General features: G+C 43.8%; 2 protein-coding genes across 6 annotated transcripts in view; both read left to right on the top strand.

The window, feature by feature from the left end:
• Positions 1–10004, top strand: part of crebbpa (CREB binding protein a) — a 77427-nt gene extending 67423 nt beyond the window's left edge. For all 4 annotated transcript variants that reach the window (XM_015967367.3, XM_015967373.3, XM_070550020.1 and 1 more), the window contains 12 exons: positions 428–508; positions 672–728; positions 1255–1332; positions 1423–1490; positions 1624–1774; positions 4541–4687; positions 4757–4870; positions 4980–5145; positions 6581–6748; positions 6842–7003; positions 7118–7399; positions 7491–10004. In XM_015967367.3, coding sequence (XP_015822853.1) covers positions 428–508; positions 672–728; positions 1255–1332; positions 1423–1490; positions 1624–1774; positions 4541–4687; positions 4757–4870; positions 4980–5145; positions 6581–6748; positions 6842–7003; positions 7118–7399; positions 7491–9800 — 3784 coding nt within the window. In that variant the 3' untranslated portion in view covers positions 9801–10004. The remainder of the gene's footprint in view (positions 1–427; positions 509–671; positions 729–1254; positions 1333–1422; positions 1491–1623; positions 1775–4540; positions 4688–4756; positions 4871–4979; positions 5146–6580; positions 6749–6841; positions 7004–7117; positions 7400–7490) is intronic.
• Positions 10005–14199: 4195 nt separating this feature from the next.
• Positions 14200–20381, top strand: part of slx4 (SLX4 structure-specific endonuclease subunit homolog (S. cerevisiae)) — a 12216-nt gene continuing 6034 nt past the window's right edge. The window contains exons 1-8 of one of the 2 annotated variants that reach the window (XM_070550021.1): positions 14200–14377; positions 14691–15174; positions 15349–15511; positions 15724–15939; positions 16017–16219; positions 16372–16658; positions 16740–16986; positions 18786–18943. In XM_070550021.1, the coding sequence (XP_070406122.1) occupies positions 14760–15174; positions 15349–15511; positions 15724–15939; positions 16017–16219; positions 16372–16658; positions 16740–16986; positions 18786–18943 (1689 nt within the window). In that variant the 5' untranslated portion in view covers positions 14200–14377; positions 14691–14759. Of the gene's footprint in view, positions 14378–14690; positions 15175–15312; positions 15512–15723; positions 15940–16016; positions 16220–16371; positions 16659–16739; positions 16987–18785; positions 18944–20381 lie in introns of both variants that reach the window. The other variant, XM_015967386.3, reaches the window with a different exon arrangement.

The following is a 20381-nucleotide window of genomic DNA, read 5'->3' as shown; positions in this document are numbered from 1 at the left end:
GTTGTCGGGAACTGGGGGATTTTAACGTATTTTCCTGTTCTTCTTTAGAAATTAAACCAAAACAGAAAATAAAGCTCTGAGTCCTACAAACTAAATTTACCAGCATTGCCTTCCTTTGCAGTTGTGGCAGGATTGTCCACGTTATTTTGCTCCCCCTGCTGTAAAACCTGTGCAACTGCAGCCCCTATTTTATTTTCAACATCAGACTGTTTGAGTTAAGCTGCAGCCATAAATGAGGCAGAATCAGGCTCTGGCAGGGATGTCCGTTTACACTCCCAACGGGAGCTGGAGGATCCCCTGCTGTCTGTCAGAAAACATCAAAATTGTCACAAACAAGTGGCTCAACATCAAATCAGAGTTTTACTGATCTGCAGAGGTCTGGCTACATTCTTACAACTCCTAACGAGCGTCATGTCTTTACTTCCAGGTATCATTTTTGTGAAAAATGCTTCAATGAGATCCAGGGAGACAGCGTGACTTTAGGAGATGATCCTGCACAGCCACAAACGTATGTTCTGATGCAACTCTAAGTTGAGCTGAATATTGTTTAGAATTAAGATGCAAATGTTACAGAAGATGAAATCTTAGCCTTTTAACTGTCAGAGGTGTCATTGATGAGCGGTTTAGTCACTTTTTCTTTTTATTCCTCCCTCATCTCTCCAACACCTCAGCATGATTTCAAAAGACCAGTTTGATCGTAAGAAGAACGACGTTCTTGACCCTGAACCGTGAGTAGAAATCGCCTCTAAACCCTTCAGTTTACGGACAGGAAGCTTGTGTTCTGATCTTTTTTGATGAATTGTCATTTTACTGTTATTGCTAACATATTTGCGACCTGTCAGAATAATCTCAGCCGTCTCTCCCTCCTCCGATTGGCTTCTCTGTTCTGTGTTTTTGATTCTGTCGTCATATTTTTACCAGTAACCAGTAAACATGCTGACTGCCACCAGCTCTATCAGCTGCTTCCACCTAATCATGAGTCTCATGTTTATATCTGTTGGATCATTTTGTGACTCCAGTTAGATTAGAGGTTTTTAACTTTGAGCTCCTTCTAATGATGCTCCTGCATTGGCTGTCACTAGGGGTAGAGAATGGATCTGAATGAGATGTGTTCTTGTCTTTTTACCATCTTAGTATCTAAAACACACTCCCAAATATTTACAAGGATCTCTTAGATCAGTATTTGATCGTTTATCACTCATTTCATTGAAGGACACCAAAATCTAATAAACTATATTTTATCCTTTTTCCCAGATTTGTTGAATGTAAAGACTGTGGACGCAAGATGCACCAGATATGCGTTTTACACTACGAGGTTATTTGGCCGTCTGGGTGAGATGCCTTTTTATGCAGATTTGTAAACGAGGCTTTAGTGTTTGAGCCTATGAAAAGTAAATATTAACTTTTTTTTTGTCCTTTCAGATTTATCTGTGACAGTTGTTTGAAGAAAAGTGGAAAATCACGAAAGGAGAACAAGTTCACAGCAAAAAGTTTGTATTCATTGTTTTCGTGAATTTTATGACTTGTAGCTCCTCCCCACTGTTTGAGCTCTTAATGCAGCGTCCTGTAGCTCGACCCTGTCGCATGACTCTGACAGCTACTGATGGTTGTGCTTCGCTGCAGGGCTGCAGTCCACCCGACTGGGAATGTACATAGAGGACCGTGTGAATAAATACTTGAAGAGACAGAACCATCCGGAAGCCGGAGAAGTGTTTGTGCGAGTGGTGGCGAGCTCAGACAAAACGGTGGAGGTCAAACCCGGCATGAAAGCGAGGTAGGATCATCTCGCTCGGCTGGGGGCGGATCTGGATCTGGGTCTGGGTTAGAGGTGGGAAAAATGATCGATTCTAAGATGCATCACGATTCAGCCGTGCACGATTCCGCATCGATGCAGCAACGTGACATAATGAGATTCTCTCCCTATGTCTATGTCGGGGGTCGGCAACCGCGGCTCTGGAGCCACATGCGGCTCTTCCATCCATCTGATGCGGCTCCCTGTGCTTGTAAAATAATGAATGGATATTTAAATAAAAAGCTTTATATTTTACTGCATTAATTTTACATCTGTAAGCCAATTCTAAATGTAAAGATTGTCTGCGTAAACCTGAACAGTTCCAACCCGGTCTTACTGTGAGACTGGGTTGACGCGTCATGCTTGTGCGTCATATAGGCGCTTTCGGAGCTGACGAGGATGTGAGATTCTGGGATTCTCCTCAGACAGGTTCCTGGATGTGTCGCCACATTGGAGACAGGAACAAGCACTATTCAGCCAAAGTTTCATAATCAGGGAACATTTTCTAAGTGACAAGTCTCGCTTCAGTGGGAGGAATCTTCCTGCATGCGCTCTGGTTCTGCGACGCGCTCCAAGCCCCTCTCCACATCTTCAGCTCGCTGTGCACCGTACGTACGCGCTGACAGCGAGCTGCGCTGAGCGGTGTCCAGCTCAGATGTTCAGATGGGAATCTTTTCTTGGGTGATTTAGCTACATCTGTGCGAAACGAATAAAATGTCAGTTCGTCTGCATGCGTCGGGGTAATTCTTTCTATTCTTTCTCCGTCAAAATAAACGGTCAAATACGGGAACTGTCCGGTCAACACAAGCCCTGCTTTTAACTGTTCTGTTTTCTTGTGAAAATTGTTGCAAAGAGATATAATTTAACTTGATTACCACCAGAGCCAGGCGCACCGCGCCGTTATCTCCGTCGCTGTAAATGAGGGAAAAACAAATTGATCGGATCCTTTTCTGACCTTCCCCACCTACAAAGTTTAATTACAACAATCAAACGTGACAGAGCCTGGATTTGTATTCTGAACAGTCTAAACATGTTTTAAAAAGAAACGTATGACAAAAGTGGCACCTGCTCAGTAAAACCACCAACAGGGTGAAAAATATCAAAATATTGTAGGCAGAGACGGGCTACAGCTTCTGGATCAACTTTATATAAATCGTTTTATTGATTATCGTCTTATGAAAGATAACTTTGACGTACACGAGCGACCGGTACCGGCTGCTGTCTGAGGGTAGGCCCCGCCCACAGCGCCGTGGCTCCCCGTGTTTTCTTTACTGTGGGAAACGGGTAATAATGGCTCTTTGATGGGAACAGGTTGCCGACCCCTGGTCTATGTCTATGCGAGGACAATAAAGTTTTGAGGTTTTACAATTACTTCTGGGGGCAGAGTTGCAATGACATGCTGCGTTGCCCTAGCGCCAATTTAAAACCGAAAAGGCGGACAGGGATACAGGGCCAACATAACCAGTAATCAAAGATGCACCCGTTACATTTAAATCGGATGTCTGGGCTAATTTCAGTTTTGGGATCCTGGATGTGAAAGAATCACTTAACACAGTATTTGTTTACTATGTTTAAGTTCAGTAATATTCTGTCTTAAAGCTGCTCTACCGAAAACATTATTTCTTTTATTATTTAAGTAATTATAGGCAGCACACTTTAAACATTATTGCTCACTATAGTGAATAGATGAATGTTCTGTTTTTTCAGGGATTTCGAAATCAAAAAGAAATTGAAAACTATTCTACTGCTTTTATTAAGTAATGAAAATTTTTGTGTGAAGAATCGTGATGCATTTCAGACTCGAATCGAATCGTTAGGCAGATAATTGGAATCGGATCGAATCGTGAGGCAGGTAGAGATGCACACCACTAGTCTGGGTGGCGTAGTTCAGAGTTAAACTCCATCAGAATACGGAGTGTTGGCATGTTAGCTTAGTTTTTTGTTCATTTGTGTTATTTTGGGTAAATAAAAGCTCTGCTAGTCAACAATCACGATGAGGCAGACGGGTCAAACAACAGCTTTGACCTCTTAGATTTGCTGATGAGCAAACCGTAATTTTATTGTCGTCTCACAGGCCTGAGTGCCTCCTGTTAGGGTTTAATACCTACTCAGAGTAATTACCGAACCTTAAAGCTGAAGAGGATGGAGCACACAGCCTCACCGTGAAGTTTAATTTTTTCACACTACTCTGATGTCCATGCTGTCCCTGTGGGGATGAGGACTTCCCCTCCGAGCCTCTCCACTGATTGAAGCCTTTTTCATATCTACTAAAGGTCATGGAATCCAGTCTCTAAAGCCTGTTTCTTTAAACCAAAAAACCTTTACGTCATATATAAAGTTTCACTCATTACTTTTGCACCATACTTAAATCTGCAAAGAACTGAAGCATATAATATAATATAATATATTAGTCTTTAAACCTGATGTGAAGAGGTATACTGGGAAACCTTTTTTTTAGCATATTTTTGAAAGTGATCCATCCCTCTTAGTTTAACATGCATTGTAGTTGTCACCTTTTTCACTCCCTCTGAGTTTGCAGGTATGTGTAGAGTTGTGTTGTTTGCCAATCAGAGGCGAGATGTCCAAATATTAGGAAATAAAACTCCAAATCCTGTCGTCTGGCTGAATCCTCTGGGCTGAAACAGGCGAACCAGAGCTCTTTCTCCTCAGACGAAGCCAGAGACCACTGCCAGTGTATTAAAAATGAGTAAAGGACACCTTTAAACTTGTTTGTTTTTGTGACTACAGGTTTGTGGACACGGGCGAAATGCCTGAAACCTTCCCCTACAGAACCAAAGCACTTTTTGCATTTGAGGAAATCGACGGAGTGGATGTGTGCTTCTTTGGCATGCACGTGCAGGAGTATGGCTCTGAATGCCCATTTCCTAACACTAGGTTGGTTTAATTATACTGTAATGTTTTTCTGCAAATATCAGCGTATAATGGGACTCTTCTCTTGTGCAGGCGGGTCTACATATCATACCTCGACAGTATTCACTTCTTCAGACCTCGGATCCTACGAACAGCAGTGTACCACGAGATCCTCATCGGCTACCTTGAATATGTCAAAAAACTTGGGTGAGTTTTACTCCTCTGTCCTTCTGAAGGCTTCCCACGAAAGAAGCCGACAGCTGTGTTTGTTCCTTCACTTCCTGAATTGGACTTTTTGGTGTGTGTGGTGCTGAAGCTACACTCAGGGCCACATCTGGGCGTGCCCACCCAGTGAAGGAGACGACTACATCTTCCACTGCCATCCTCCCGAGCAGAAGATCCCCAAACCCAAGAGACTACAGGAGTGGTACCGGAAGATGTTGGACAAAGCTTTTGCTGAGAGGATCTTACACGACTACAAGGTTACAATAATAGAATATAATTATGTTTTTATTGCATATACGTTATTTACAAATAGGGATGGGTACCGAATTCGGTACTTTTTTGGGCCATTCCCATCTGTACCGGGTCGGCCCCAGCCTGGCACGGTTGATTCCACACATTCTTGTCTTAAGCCCATGTGGGCTGATTCTACCCACCAATCAGAGGCTTGCTCTAATGGAAGGTGTGAATTTGCTGTCAGCAGTGGGTGTGTTGACCCTGGTCGGCCTGAAGCAGACCCCCTCGAGAAGAGGGCTGAGAATGAGCCTTGGTTGGCCCGGAAAAATACCAGGCCACCCAGATATGTAAACAACCTACGCTACCCAGCCTGGGCCGACCCGGTACAGATGGGAATGGCCCACTAAAGGTACCGACCGAATTCCATAGTACCGACCGAGCACCGATTCACGTCATTTCAAACGGTGCCTCGTTTCGGTACCCGTCCTTCATAACGAGAACTTGCCAAGACAGCTGCGCATGCGCAAGAGCGTTATGTCGTTGGTCCCTGCGAGCCAGTTGTAAACAGAGCAGCATGGTAGAAAGAACGCACGCTAAAGCTTGGGTCCACTTCACTAAATGTGATGGGTAACTGGGTGATGATGAAACCAGCGACAGACAACGATCTAAGTGAGACATCCTCATCTTAATCTGCTCCGGTAGGTAAATAAAATGTTTAAGATAACGTTAGCTTGATATGTTAGCTTCCGTTTCGCTAATGGTGCGTTCGCTTTCTCCTCGGAACTCTGAATTTCCGACTAGAACATGAACGCGCTCTAAAGTTTGGCTTTACTTTACTAAATGCGACGGGTGATTGGGTGAAGATGAAACCAGTGACAACGATCTAAGTGTGAGGCATCATCGTTTTAATCTGTTCCAGCAGCTGAATAAACTGTTAAAGATAACGTTAGCTTGATATGTTAGCTTCCATTGCCACCGTTGTTATCAGCTAATGGTGCGTTCGCTTTCTCCTCGGAATTTCTGACTTCCCAGTAGGAAAAATCAACTGAAAAAGGACAGCAAAAGGAATGAAGATACACAGTAAATTTAGTTCACAGTAAAGATGTTTGCTTCAGTTTAATTATCAGCTTATAAAACTACAAGGACGATGTTAAAATACAAACAGTTGAATGTTATTTATCGTGATATTTATCAAATATTGTTATATATTGAGAAAAATATATATTTAATTATAAAAGAGAATTAAAATAATAAACACTCAAAAGTATCGAAAATTGGTACCGTTAAGTACCGGTATCGATTCGTAGGTACCGGGAATTAGTACCGGATCGATTCAAATGTCAAAGGTACCCATCCCTATTCACAAAGCTTTGGTGGTCAAACAGAAAATCAAGTAAGATTTAGATATCAGTACAAATATTAGAAGTGACACATTATTCATGTGCTTTTTTATTTTAGGACATCTTCAAACAGGCGACCGAAGACCGATTGACCAGCGCCAACGAGCTGCCGTACTTCGAGGGCGACTTCTGGCCCAACGTGTTGGAGGAGAGCATTAAGGAGCTGGAGCAGGAGGAAGAGGAGAGGAAAAAAGAGGAGAACACAGCTTCTTCTGAAACCCCAGAGGTACGATATCTGAAGATCATCATTAAATCACGTTTTAGTGTTTTTCTAAGTTATTTATACTAATAAGACTTTTTGTCGTTTTAATTTCTTCAGGGCACACCGAGCGACAGCAAAAATGCTAAGAAGAAAAATAACAAGAAGACCAATAAAAACAAGAGCAGTGTGAGCCGAGCCAACAAGAAGAAGCCTGGGATGCCGAATGTAGCCAACGATTTGTCCCAGAAGTTATACGCCACCATGGAGAAGCACAAAGAGGTCTGATTGATGAATTTAAAATCAAGAGTGTCCTAGATCTGCAAGATTTATTCATTTGTTTGGTTTCATTATTCTTTTTGCTTCTCCAATCTGATCCGTTCTTTTCTGCTTCAGGTATTCTTCGTGATCCACCTTCACTCTGGACCCATGGCCAACACCTTGCCGCCCATCGTTGATCCTGACCCGTTGATCTCCTGCGACCTGATGGACGGTCGCGACGCCTTCCTGACTCTGGCCAGGGACAAACACTGGGAGTTCAGCTCCCTCCGGAGGTGCAAGTGGAGCGCTATGTGCATGCTGGTGGAGCTTCACAACCAGGGACAGGATCGCTTTGTTTACACTTGTAACGAGTGCAAGCACCATGTGGAGACACGCTGGCACTGCACTGTGTGTGAGGTGAGTCTGAAAGCAGAAATTTGTTATCAGAATGAGCAGAACCATTGGTTGGACGTGTGTTAATTACTAATTCCCTGCCTTTTTTTTTCAGGACTTTGATCTTTGCATTAATTGCTATAACTCAAAGGGCCACGAGCACCAGATGGTGAAGTGGGGTCTTGGCTTGGACGATGATAGTAACAGCCAGAGTGGAGAGGCCTCCAAGAGCCCACAGGAGAGTAGGCGTTTAAGTATTCAGCGATGCATCCAGTCTCTGGTCCACGCCTGTCAGTGCCGCAATGCTAACTGCTCTCTGCCGTCCTGCCAGAAAATGAAACGAGTGGTGCAGCACACCAAGGGCTGCAAGCGCAAAACCAACGGCGGCTGTCCTGTTTGCAAGCAGCTCATTGCTCTGTGTTGTTATCATGCAAAGCACTGTCAGGAGAACAAGTGTCCGGTCCCGTTCTGCCTGAACATCAAGCAAAAGCTTCGCCAGCAGCAGCTGCAGCACCGACTCCAGCAGGCCCAGTTAATGAGGAGAAGGATGGCCACCATGCAGGGCAGAACCGTGCCACTACCGTCCCCACCGCCCTCCGCTGCCCCCAGCACTCCCACTTCCCACACCCAGCCTAACACTCCTCAAACGCCGCAGCAGCCGCTCTCCAATCAGCCGCAGACCCCCAACTCAGCAGGTGTCATGTCCCCCTCATTTCCCAATGCGCCCCGTGCCGGCCAGCCTCAAGCACAGGTCCCCCAGGGCAAACCCGGACCCCAGGCCTCCCCTCTACACCAGCAGCAGTCTCCCCTCCCCCAGCAGCCCCAGCCACCCCAGCCGCGGCAGCAGCAAGCTCCCCTTGCCGCCATCAAGATGGCACACCACATTGAGATGATGGCACAGGCCCAACAGAACCAGCAGAACTACAGGTTCGCTACCAACGGTGGCTTGCCCATTAACCCCCAGCAGCCTCAGCAGCGCATGGCCGGACCAATGCAGCCCACAATGCAGATGGTACCGCGTGGTCCGCAGGTAGTGGCCCAGGGACAGTGGCCTGCAACTGCAGGTCCTATGCAGGCAGCTCAGACTCGACAACCAGGCCTAGTCCAGGGTCAGAACCCCCAGCAGGCCATGACCATGCAGCGAGCTATAATTGTGCCTGGGCAGCAAACGCAGCAAGCCCAGAGGATGTTAATACCACAGCAACCTGGCTGCCGGCCACAAACACCCCAGAGACCTAGTACTATACCCCCAAACGCCCTTCAGGACCTTCTCCGCACCCTAAAATCCCCAAGCTCACCTCAGCAGCAGCAGCAAGTCCTCAACATCCTCAAGTCAAATCCTCAGCTAATGGCTGCTTTTATCAAACAGAGAACAGCCAAGTACCACGCCAACCAGCCGCAGCAGCAGCAGCCACAGGTGGGTCAGCAGCAGCAACAGCAGCCAGGCATGCAACCCCTGCAGACCATGGCTATGCCTGGAGCACCAGTGCAGAGGCCTGGGATACCTCCACAGCAGCCACAGCAACCTCCTGTGCAGGGGATGGCTTCAATGGGGACTCCAGGGCAGCTGATGAATACGGCACATGCTACTCCACAGCAGATCCAGGAGCTCTATCGCCGGCAGCTGTTACGACAGCAGCAGCAGCAGCAGCAACAACAGCAGCCTCAGCAGCAGCAGCAGCAACAAGGAGTGATGCCTCAGAGCCACCTGGGCCAGTTCCCTGCTCAGGCGCAGGGGACACCAGCCATGTTCACCCACCTCCGCATGCAGCAGCAACAACAACAGCAGCAGCAGCTAGCCATGCAGGCTGGTGCAACAGCAACAGGGGTACAGATGGGCCAGCTTCCACCCATGACTCAAATGGCTCAGCCTGGCATGGGGATGGACGCCACCCAGAACTTACTGCATCAGCGGCTGCTTCAGCAGCAGCAGCAGCAGCAGCAAGCCCAGCTTCCCCCGCAGCAGCAGCAAGCTGTCCTTAAGCAGCAGATGGGTTCTCCTGCCCAGCCAAGCCCCATGAGTCCCCAGACCCACCTCCTGGCAGGCCAAGCTCAGGGTGCAGCTCACCTCCCCAACCAGCCTGGACTCGCCAACGCCTTGGGCAGCCAGGTCCGCTCCCCCGCACCGGTCCAGTCCCCATGTCCGCCCACGCAACCACAGCCACCACATTCCAGCCCGTCGCCGCAAATCCAGATCCAACCCCAACCCTCACCTCAGCACCCGACTCCGCATCATTCGGGTTCCCCCCACCCAGGTCTCGGTGGGCCGCTCCAGTCCATGGAGCAGGCACACTTGGGAACACCAGAACAAAGCGCCATGCTCCCACAGCTGAACACACCCAACAGAGGGGGGCTGAGCAGCGACCTGGGGCTGGTGGGCGACGCAACTGGAGACACGCTGGAGAAGTTTGTGGAGGGATTGTAGCATTTTTTACTGGGAGCTAAAGAACTCTCACTCCCAGGAACCCATCCTCAGACTCCTCCCCCAGTTTTCTCTGACTCATCCCTTTAGAGGGCTCGTTTGTTCTTTCTAAGGTGGAGAAACGTGTTTTTGTTTTGGGGTTTTTTTGTACTGATGTGTAAAAAGTTTCAGCTGTTCTGCTCAAGAAAAAAAGTGAACACTTTGTGGTAATGTACATGTTTCCTACCCCCAGATGGTGGAGATTTCTTCCTGGAGACATTGAGGGATTTGCAAATCTCTTCTTAAATAAAACAAAATCACAAAGAATATATTTTTGGTTGAGACCAAATGTGTTCAGTACTTCAGTTTGTTTCTGGTTTTTGGAGTGGTTTCATGCCTTTCTCTCTTAATTTCTTTTTTTTTTTTTTAAGAAAATGTACAATTGCATTATATCATTCATATCTTTATTTTGTACCTTTGGAGAAAGAAAACGTAAATCGTTTTGTGTTTAAACTGTAAAAATATTTGTCTGAGAATTGGGCCAGGTTTTTTTTTTTTTTTCTCTTAAGCTGTCATTCCTGGCGATTGTAATCTAGTATTGAACCATTTCTGCAAGACGATGCGTTCAGGGACGACGACTGCCCCTCTTACGTTTTTGTGTGTATGAAGAGCACTCGGTGGTATTAAAGTAGGAAATGTCCTGCAGCAGGTTGTGCGCGCACGCACACACACACAGGCATGTATGTGCACACACACGAAGACACTGATCAATCCTCACAGTCACTAAGACGCATCCAGCTTTCTGTGGATTCAAAAGTTCGGTTTGAAAAGTTCTGTCTTGCTGGTGTAGAAACTTGTTGCTTTGACATTAAAAGGAATTTGTCAGACCTTTTTTGTCACACAAATGTAAAGTGTAAAGAGAGTGTGAGAAAGAGACCAGCCCCCTAAGCTGCGGCGGATTGAAAACCAGTTGTCTGTAGAACCCGTCTCCCGGCCGGTCCCCTTCCTTTTACACTAAAGTTTTGATCTTCGGAGGGATGAAGCGCACATTTGAGAAAAGCTAAACGTCATTCACCCTCATTCCTCTCACAGAAACTTGAATTGGGGGGGGATTTACCTTTTCTCCTGTTGTAAATCAACTTATTAAGCAAAATGCTATAAATATAAGGAAGAGAGAATGAAATCACTGTACAAACTGGTAAAAGATTCATTTCTTACTTATATACCATATTGTTAAATAAACCGTGTTCAGCAGAAGAACTTCAGTACTCTGTTGGCTGAATGAGGCAATACTCCATGTGTGTTCATTTGTTACTGCTGTTCTCATCAAAGCTGCAAAGAATAGTCTCATTTAGGTTTTGGGGGAATTTGCATAAATGCCTTCTTGCTGCAAAGTTGCTTCTTCAAATTTTGGGACTTTGCAGAGTTGACAGGGTGGTGGTTTAAATACAAATCATTTGTTTTGCATGTCTGGTGTCAGATTTCACAACTCATCTGAATTATTTTTGAATATTAGTCTAAAAAACTAATTGCATGAACCAAAGATATTTCACATTTATGAACTTTTTGAATCCAATTCCATTTTCAGGAATCATCGTCCTTATCTTTGAATTTACTTCACACAGTGAGAAAATCATCTTTTTCAGCTTGTGGAATTTATGCAATGTTCTTCGCTGAGATGATGACATGGCAGCAACCCAGTTTCCCCTATAATTTAATTTACTTGAATGCATCACAGAAACATGAATGATACTCGTGTGGTCTCTTATGCTTCTCGTTTCAGTTTGCACCAATATGTTCGCAGTCATGAGGTGTATCCCAGAAGTCTCCCAAGCGCCAGAAAAGTTGCGAGGCTTCCAACTTTCTTTCAGTGACGACCGTCTTCCCATGCTCTCGCTCCACACCCCCATTTCTCACACTGAAAAAAGTTGGTCTGAGTTGCACGTTGCTTCCAGCTACTCTACGCAAGCTACAGCACCACAAAATCAGTTTAAATTGATCTTGAATGAGCGAGAAGGGGGAATTGAAGCCCTCCAGTGGCGAAACGCTAGAACTAAAGCCTGGTTCTGTTAAATCAGGGGTCACTGACCTTTGTGAAGCTGAGAGCTACTTGAGCCTTTCAAAGGGCTACCAGGTTGATACAGTACTGACCTTTGAACTGGAATAGATCAGAGTTTAATGATTATTTATAATAAACATTTTAATGTATTTTAAAGAAATGTTTAAAAATCTGTATTAATGCCTTGTGATTAAAAATAGATTTATTTATTTAATAATGTTAGACTTGTGCTATCTAGAGAAATGGCCTGAGGGCCCCTTATGGTTCTGGGACCACCAGGTTGGTGACCCCTGTGTTAAATAATTTATTTACCCTCCTTATCAATGAAGCTGTGAAAAATCCTAAAGTTTTTTTTATTTATTTTTTGTCCTTTTGAATATTAATACTGAAGTGAAGAACAGGGAACAGCTTTTATAAAGTTACAGTAGTTAATAGAAACACTTCCTGTAAATTCATTCAAAAACTGCTACTGCATTTTTGGCTACAATTCAAATGTATGTAACAGTGTTAAACAATGGTTGTGTGCAGTGGTGGGCTGTGTCAGCGGCACCAGAACGCGAAGGTTTCCTGTATAATTTTGATCAACTGGATGGAAACACACGAGAACTGATCCTTTAATGTCTGGCTTTTATTATAATTTTTCCTGCCATCTGGCGGACAGAAAAATGTTAAGAATTCATAAAGCTAAACAAGACATTACTCAGTAGTACTTCCTGTAGATTCCTTCAAAATAAAACACTTAAAGAGCAAGTCACCCCAAATCAACTTTATTTGATTATAAACTATGTAAATGAGTGTCTAATCGTGCTGAAGACATGTGTATTCAATAATTTAGCACTTTAGTGCAACTTAGTTAAAAGTTAAATAATCTGCCTAAAGCTGTCAGTGTCACGCCCCCTTCAGGTAAAAACTCTGCACTGCATTTGAATTAAAATCTGCCATTTCTATTGGCTAAGAAGTACACTATGACATTAGCTGGTACATTTTGAAGTCACAATGTAGCTGTGAGCCTGTGTGTGTGTATTTGTCTGCCAGGCAACTGTATTTGTTGCATTTTTCTAAAAGGAGTTGGGAGTGGAGTAAGAGTCTGGTAGGGGGTGACTTGCTCTTTAAAACTAGATGGGAGTTCTAAATTAGTATTAACAGCGTAGTTAGTGTAAATAACAGGAAAGCCATAACGTCTTCGCTTAAACTACTTAACTATTAAAACTCAAATCAGTTTTATTTATCCGTGTTCAACGAGATAAAATCAAAGAGATCAAGCAGGAGCAGCTGTTAACATCACTTCGAACACATCAGATCACACCCCCTCTGGCAGCCAAAAAACATTTAGTCACAAATTTTTACCAGTATTAGTTTGTAATTTCTAATCAAACATGTCAGATATAAAACTGTTAAATCTTAGCTCAAAGACCAATAAATAATCAGCTGCATCTAATAAACACACTAAGACGTTAAAAGGTAATTATTTTGTTTTGAACAGGAAAAGCCTTAATGTATTTGGATTTCTCGATGAATGTATAAACCATCTAAAATAAATCAAATTAAAACCAAATACAATAAAAAACAATTTGGTAAAAAAAAAAAAGAATTTAAAAGAGCTACTAAAAAACTGAGGAAACGTTTAATCACAACAGCAAATTTAATTTGATGGACTTGTTTAATCAGATGAATGAATTTTTTAAAATTATATGCAATATATTGTAATTATATGGTTTAAAAGGCAAAAGTTAAGGTAAGTAAAATTAAAATCAATTAAGATAAAAGAAACACATTTCCAAATCATTCTTATTCGTAATAAACCTTTAGTAACCTTCCAATATAATAATGTCAAAGCAGTACAACATAAATACGGATATATTTGACCTTGAATGTAATATGAGCTAAATATGACCATCTGTATGCGGTAAGTTTGCTCATTTAAAAAGCATATGCAGTAAGTTGACATAATTATTCTGCTATAAAAATAAATGTAAAACTATTGTTTTCCACATTTTATCATGGTCTTTGATATGTTTTGCTCACAATTAATTAATCGTGGGGATTTTTGCACAGCAAACTGTGATTACAACATCTATTTTACCTCAGAAAATTAAATCTACCATAAAATAACTTTGTTTTCTTTCTCCTGCCAGACCAAATAGTCATTTTGCCAAACCTAATGCCCCCCATACACACACAGAAATAAAAATTAAAATAGAGAAAATCCCGAAATGTCGCTCCAAGAAGTTTGTAAATATTGGCAGCCCTGAAGATTTCTTGAAATCTTATTAAAACGGTTGCGAAATTTACTTCAAAACACTGGGGCAAAACTTGAGTCACGTGACTGAAGAGACACCTCACTATTCGTTCATTGACTTTCACGTGACCAGAAGTTAGAAATCCAGCGGTTGTGTGCGGAGTTTTAAAATGAAAACAATCTATTTCGTAGTTAGATTAAAACATTGTTTTCATATTATGTAACTTATATTGTTGAAAATGCATCAGAGTGACGCCGTAAGAAGCGTTTGAAGCAATGAATGATCTAATTTATCAAGTTTCGGTAAGATTAACAGCACACATAGCTAGCTGTGTTTCTGTTTAGCTAATTTACCCTTAACGCTTAATCATAGTTTTTAGTAAAAAAAAAAAAAAAAAAAAAAATATATATATATATATATATATATATATATATATATATATATATATATATATATATATATATATATATATATATATATATATATATTTAATAAAAGTACGTTTGGAGGTTTTGTAGGCGTTTTTTTAATCAGCTTATTTCGTTAAAGTGAGCAGGAATTAAGCTAATCTAGGTCTTTTAGACAATTTCCTTTCTAACGTTGTTTTTTGTGCAGGCTGATTGTAGCAGTTGGAATCATGCTGTTAAGGCATTCTAAAGTGTAAATAAGCACATCATCACCACGATGGACGACTCGGAGCAAGATTTTGTAGATCTGTGCTCAAAGCTGCTGAAGCGAGTTCGCAAGAAAGCCGGAGAACCATCCACACAGAAGATACCAGGACAGAGCTCCAGTCAGAAGGTCCAAGAATACAAGAAGCAGAGGAATGATAAACAGGGTGGAGATTCTGAGTCGAGGTTTGCAGCTTCCCAGCCTGTTGGTGCAGGCTGTGATCTGGATGTGGTCTGTGGGAGGACTGGATGCGGATCAGGAAATCCAGAACCTCCAGCTGACGGAGATCTGAGAACAAAAGACAAAGTTCTTCTTAGGATGCAGCATTTTAAAAGAGTCACCCCACAAAAGATGGTCCGTACTAACGTCAAGATCCAACAAATGAACCAGGACAGCTGGACTCTGACTTCTCAGCATCAAAGACAAGGTAGGAAAGTGGTTTGCACACAGATTTCTAACAGACTTCACTTCGAATGGGCTGGACTTTTTTGCATTCTTTTAAAGTTGTCTTTGTCAGTAGTTCTTAAGCTGTTGTAAACATTTCTCGGCTCACGTTTTAACCCAGATCCTCTAGAGTCTTTCTCCTCTGGCCACCACGCAGAAGGTGACGAGGGTGTGGCTGTAAGGCTCCAGCAGCAGCTGGACAGAGAAGCAGCAAAGGCCCAGATGGTGGACCTGGAGGATGGAGGCCTCTTCTTCTGTCAGATCTGCCACAGAGACTTGTCCCACATGACCCATGAGGGGCGGACACAACACCTCAACAGGTCTGCAGGCTCTCCCACAGAAAACTGATATCTAAAACCAGCTGAGATGTTGTCATCATCTGGGCAAATGAAGAAAAACGCCACACTGCAAAGATAACAGCATCACGTGTTCTTATTGAACATTTAAAGCATCTGTAATCGCAAACGTTTAAATGGAGACACCTGATGTTCATCTGACTGCTGGTCACAATCAGTGTTTGTTGTGTTTTCAGGTGTTTAGATAACAGTGAAGAGAGTGGCCCAGCCCCCCCTCCACCCTCTGCTGTCCCCGACTGTCCCATTTGTGGAAAAAGGTTCAAGTCCCAGAAGAGCCGCTCAGCCCACCTGAAGAGCTGCTCCTCAGACATGGGCGTCTCTCCGGCAATGCTGCTGCAGATCCTGCAGAGACAGGCACAGGAGAGTCAGAGTGCTGCTTCTGCTAACCTGCCGTGAGCCATTCAGTAAAGGATAACGCTGATATTACAGTGGATACAAACTCCAGCTTATGTCTGTTTTCTCTCTCCAGCACACAGCCAGCGGCCAACAAAAGGAAAGGTCCACCCAAGTCGGGCGTTCCAGCCAGGAAGAAGGCCAGAAAGAAGGATGAGCTTCTGGATGAGGAGACGATGGTGGCCCTGGCTTTGTCCGCCTCCATGGTGAAGGAAAAGATGGAAACGGCGCTCCCTCACAGTTCCATGACACCCGTGCTAAAATGGAGACCTGATGCTGGTATAATAACATCACTAAGGGTTCTGGGAAAGTCATTATTACTGCCATTGTGTCTCTGTCATCCCTGCAAACCTTTGAAGGATCTGTCAGATCTGTAACTGTCCAGTGTCCCATTTTCATTTTAAACAGCCCAAACATTTGTCTTCGTCCAGCTAAGCCTTGTCGAAAGAAGAAAAAGGACACAGTACCTCGTCCTCTTCCTCTCCTCCTCGTTCAAGATGCAGAGACAGCCCTGTCCCGGCTCCAGGAACGCGTCTCCGCTCTTCTGCTTCCCAGCCGACCCCCCTCTCCCGCCACCCCAACCCGAAGCCCCAGCACTCTGCCCAGTTTGGAGGGCGCTGCCCCCTTCTGGCAGAGAAGTGCACTGCTGGATGGAGACTCATGTCTGTCTGGTTTCTACTCTACGGAGCTCAAACACTTCTTCACTTCGGGGGAATCAGTAAAGATTTTTATCCATCTCTTCACCAAACACTAAGTGTCAGAGCCCAGTTAAACAGATTTTCTTCCTCTCCACATTTAGACCGACGCAGCTCCATCCAGCCCCAACAAGCAACCCGATTCTTCTGTCCAGCCGGTGAGGGATGGAGCCCCAGATTCAAGACCCAGAGTCTCCATCCTACCACACCGCTCCCAGAACCCCTCCTGCTCATCGACTCCTTCCACCCCTGGGACAGAACAACTCCCGGTGGGCAGCCAGGCCTTACAGGACCTGATAGATTTGGCAGAAGACGGCATGACTCTGACTCAGTATGGATACACCACTAAAGGTAAAGATCACAGACACACTAAAATGTTTCAGATCAGCAAACAAACTTAAATTTCAGACATCCAATCCAGATTGGAACTTTCTGGAAGGTGCACATCCCAGCAGCAGGTCAAACATGGAGGTGGTAGTGTGATGGTCTGGTGCTGCTTTTCTGCATCTGCATCACAGAACCATAAATTCTGCTGTTTAGCAGAAAATCCTGATGGAGGATGTCTGACCTTTGATCTTAATGAGGCTGTTCATGCTGGAAAACCGTCCAATGTGGTGGAATAAAACTGTCCTGCACAGAAAAGTGGGATTCATTTCCTGTTAAAGGCTAGTTACTAGTTAATATAAACACTTTAATATGGTTTTCGCCTCTTAGGGTGTTACAAGCAGTTAGTTGACGGGAATAAAGCACTCTGCACATCATCTAATCACAAGATAGTGCTCTACAGCTGATAGACAATCAGATATGAAGCAGGGGGGCTGGATCACTCAGGTAAGTAAATATTTATGCTTATTTATTTGGCCGACGCTTTTATCCAAAGGGACGTACAATTGTTAACCTTTAGGGCATGTTGTAGTCTGTGGGGGAAACCGGAGTACCCGGAGGAAACCCATGCATGCATGGGGAGAACATGTAACTCTATGCAGATAGACCACCACCGGGTTTCGAACCTGCAACCTTCTTGCTGCAAGGCCTAACAACTGTCCGCCACGCAGCCCGAATATCAAATATTTATTTGGTGCAATAAATAAATAAACGTTTCAACACCACATGTGTGTGCTCCAGCCCCACAGCCTCATGGTTAGTTTAGGGGTCAGACAGTCTGGTTGGGGTGCACTGCTCATCTGAACAGTGGCACCCCAAGGGGTGGCCAAGCCCCTTCTGGAAAAACATTCAGAAATGTTTTTGTTTGTCAAATTTGAGGTAAACATGTTGGCTGCATGTTGTTTTTTTAAACGTGTGGAACACTAATCGTCACTCTGAGTTTTTCATGCAGGCTGAACATGAAAATAGTCTCCTACACCTATCTGCTGCATTAGCTTTTGATAGAAAACAGACGGTGAAACACAGATCTATGTCACACTGAACGTTCATGGACTCACCCATCTTGACTCATGACGGGGAAGGCTGTTGTTGGTTTAGCGTTTAGCAAACAGCAGAGATTGTCTCGGCTAGCAGAAGCTAACCGTTAGCATTAGCAATTTCACCACATGGCAGAAGCTCCTCCAGGCTTGTGTTATTTGTGGGGATAAAACATCAACGTTGCAAGTCGGTGGTAGAGTCGTGTTGCTGTTATCCAATCAGAGGCCAGACGTCTGAATGTCAGGAAATGACTCCAAAACCTGCCGTCTGAAGCTCAGCTGTGATGTGGGTCACTGCTAGTTCCTGGAAATGGCGCACCGGTATATTCCCTCCCCCAAAACTACTTACAAGGGTTAAAAGGTCCCAGAGTTACTAACTTTATGGGGGCGCCACTGCGTCTACAACATTTATGTGACAAAAATCTAAAATAGAGTCAATCTGAAAGAAGATAAATTATTATGAGTCATCTGTCATCGCATTCACATCAGAATCATTTCTGGGTATTTTTATTTAATAATTAAACATTGGGACCTGATAACAAAATGAGGGAAGCTGAATTGAATTTTTACTCAAAGATGTTTAGTAAAATAATTTTTTAAATATTTAAATAGAAAACCCTCATCAGGGCTTTTTTTAAATTATTTTTAATTTTGTTTACTTTATACACCAGTTTTTCTTTTGGTAGAAAATCACTTAGCCGTTAGTTTTGGTTATCTGTATTTCTGCAGAAACTCGTTTGAGCGGCTTCGTCCAGGCAGAGTCGGAGGAACTCGGCGCCAGCGGCTTCGTGCTGGAAACGACACACCAACGCTCAGACGAAACCAGCGATCGCGCTGAGAGAATGGTCGCTCCGCCGGGAGCAGAAGAAAGAAACAGCCGCAAAGCTGTGAGACTCTCATAAATCTTCAGTGATTTTTTTTTATAATTTACAACCAAAATAATCTTTATCATGCACATTTCATCAGTTAGGATACGATTTTGTTCATTTTGAAATAGGGCTGCTCAATTAATCGAATTTTAATCACGATTACGATCTGAGTTTTGAACGATTATAAAAAACATAACAAGCCGATTATTTGCTCCTCCCGCTTGCGCTGCCCTAAGTTGCAAATGAAGCGCTCCTCACAGTGTTGCCAACTTAGCGACTTTGACGCTATTTCTAGCAGCTTTTCAGACCCCCTTCTTGACTTTTTAATCCTAAAAGTACCTAGCGAACACCTCAGAAACATCTCTGGTAACCCTTAGCTACTTTCTGGATAACTGTCGTCGACATTTCCTGCAGGTTAGCTAAACACTCCGCCTGTGCTCCGGACCGTTCTTCACAACATTAGGAAAGGGAATGATGCAGTGATGTGTCGGTCGCTAAAGACAGCTCTCGGAGCCGGCTCCCTGTTGGATTAACCAGAGTGAGTGACACACACACCGCACCTGCGGACTCCTGAGCAGCTAAAAGCAGCTAAATGTGCGCGTGCAGCGTGCTAAACACACGTGCAGCTTGCCCGATTGTGTGAGACCGGGTTGGGGGGTGGGGGGTGCAGCTGTGGTTGGGACAATTATTACATTAACTGATGGGCCTGTAAATAAATAGTTTATAAATAAGGTAGAAATAAGTTCCTCACGCTGATAACTAATCTCTCTGAGGACACAGTGCTACAGCACCTTGACACGACTCAATAAATGTTATGTAACATTTTGTGAACATCAGTTTATTTGCATGTATTTGTTATAAATGCCACTCTATAATTCTTGCTGTCAGTATTTGCAAGATATTGGTATTTGGGTCTGTACTGGTTAGACTTACATGAGTTAAACCAAGGTCTATAGCCCTTGGGTCATAGACTATGAGCTATAAGTATATTGGTCCTTTTATCCTGGGAATCAGGAGTTCTTTTAGTGATCATCTTGTTTCTTATTTTTGTCCTGATTGTGCCCTGAGCAGTTTTATGACTGAATAAAAACAAATAAAATCAACATAAATTGAAAAATCGTCCTAAATAATCGTGATCTCAATTTCAGTCACCATAATCGTGATTATTATTTTTGCCATAATCGAGCAGCCCTATTTTGAAAGATATTAGTTAATTCTTGAGCTGAGTGAATTCCAAGTGATGAAGCAGCGGTATTTGATGCTTCAGTGCGACTGATGACTGATCCTGTTGAGCAGGGATTCCCAAAGTGTGGTGCGCGCACCCCTGGGGTGCGCGAGCTGCCGCTAGTGGGTGCGCGAGGTGAAAAGTGTAATGGCTGCGGAGCTCAGAGTAGTCTGTCATGTGTCACCATTATTGTAGAAACTCATTTGTGGGTGGACCAAAGAAAAAGTAAGT

This window comes from Nothobranchius furzeri, chromosome 4 (genome assembly GCF_043380555.1).
Source record: "Nothobranchius furzeri strain GRZ-AD chromosome 4, NfurGRZ-RIMD1, whole genome shotgun sequence".
Lineage (NCBI taxonomy): Eukaryota > Metazoa > Chordata > Actinopteri > Cyprinodontiformes > Nothobranchiidae > Nothobranchius > Nothobranchius furzeri.
The sequence above is the reverse complement of the archived record's forward strand: the minus strand, read 5'-3'. Positions and strand labels throughout refer to the sequence as shown.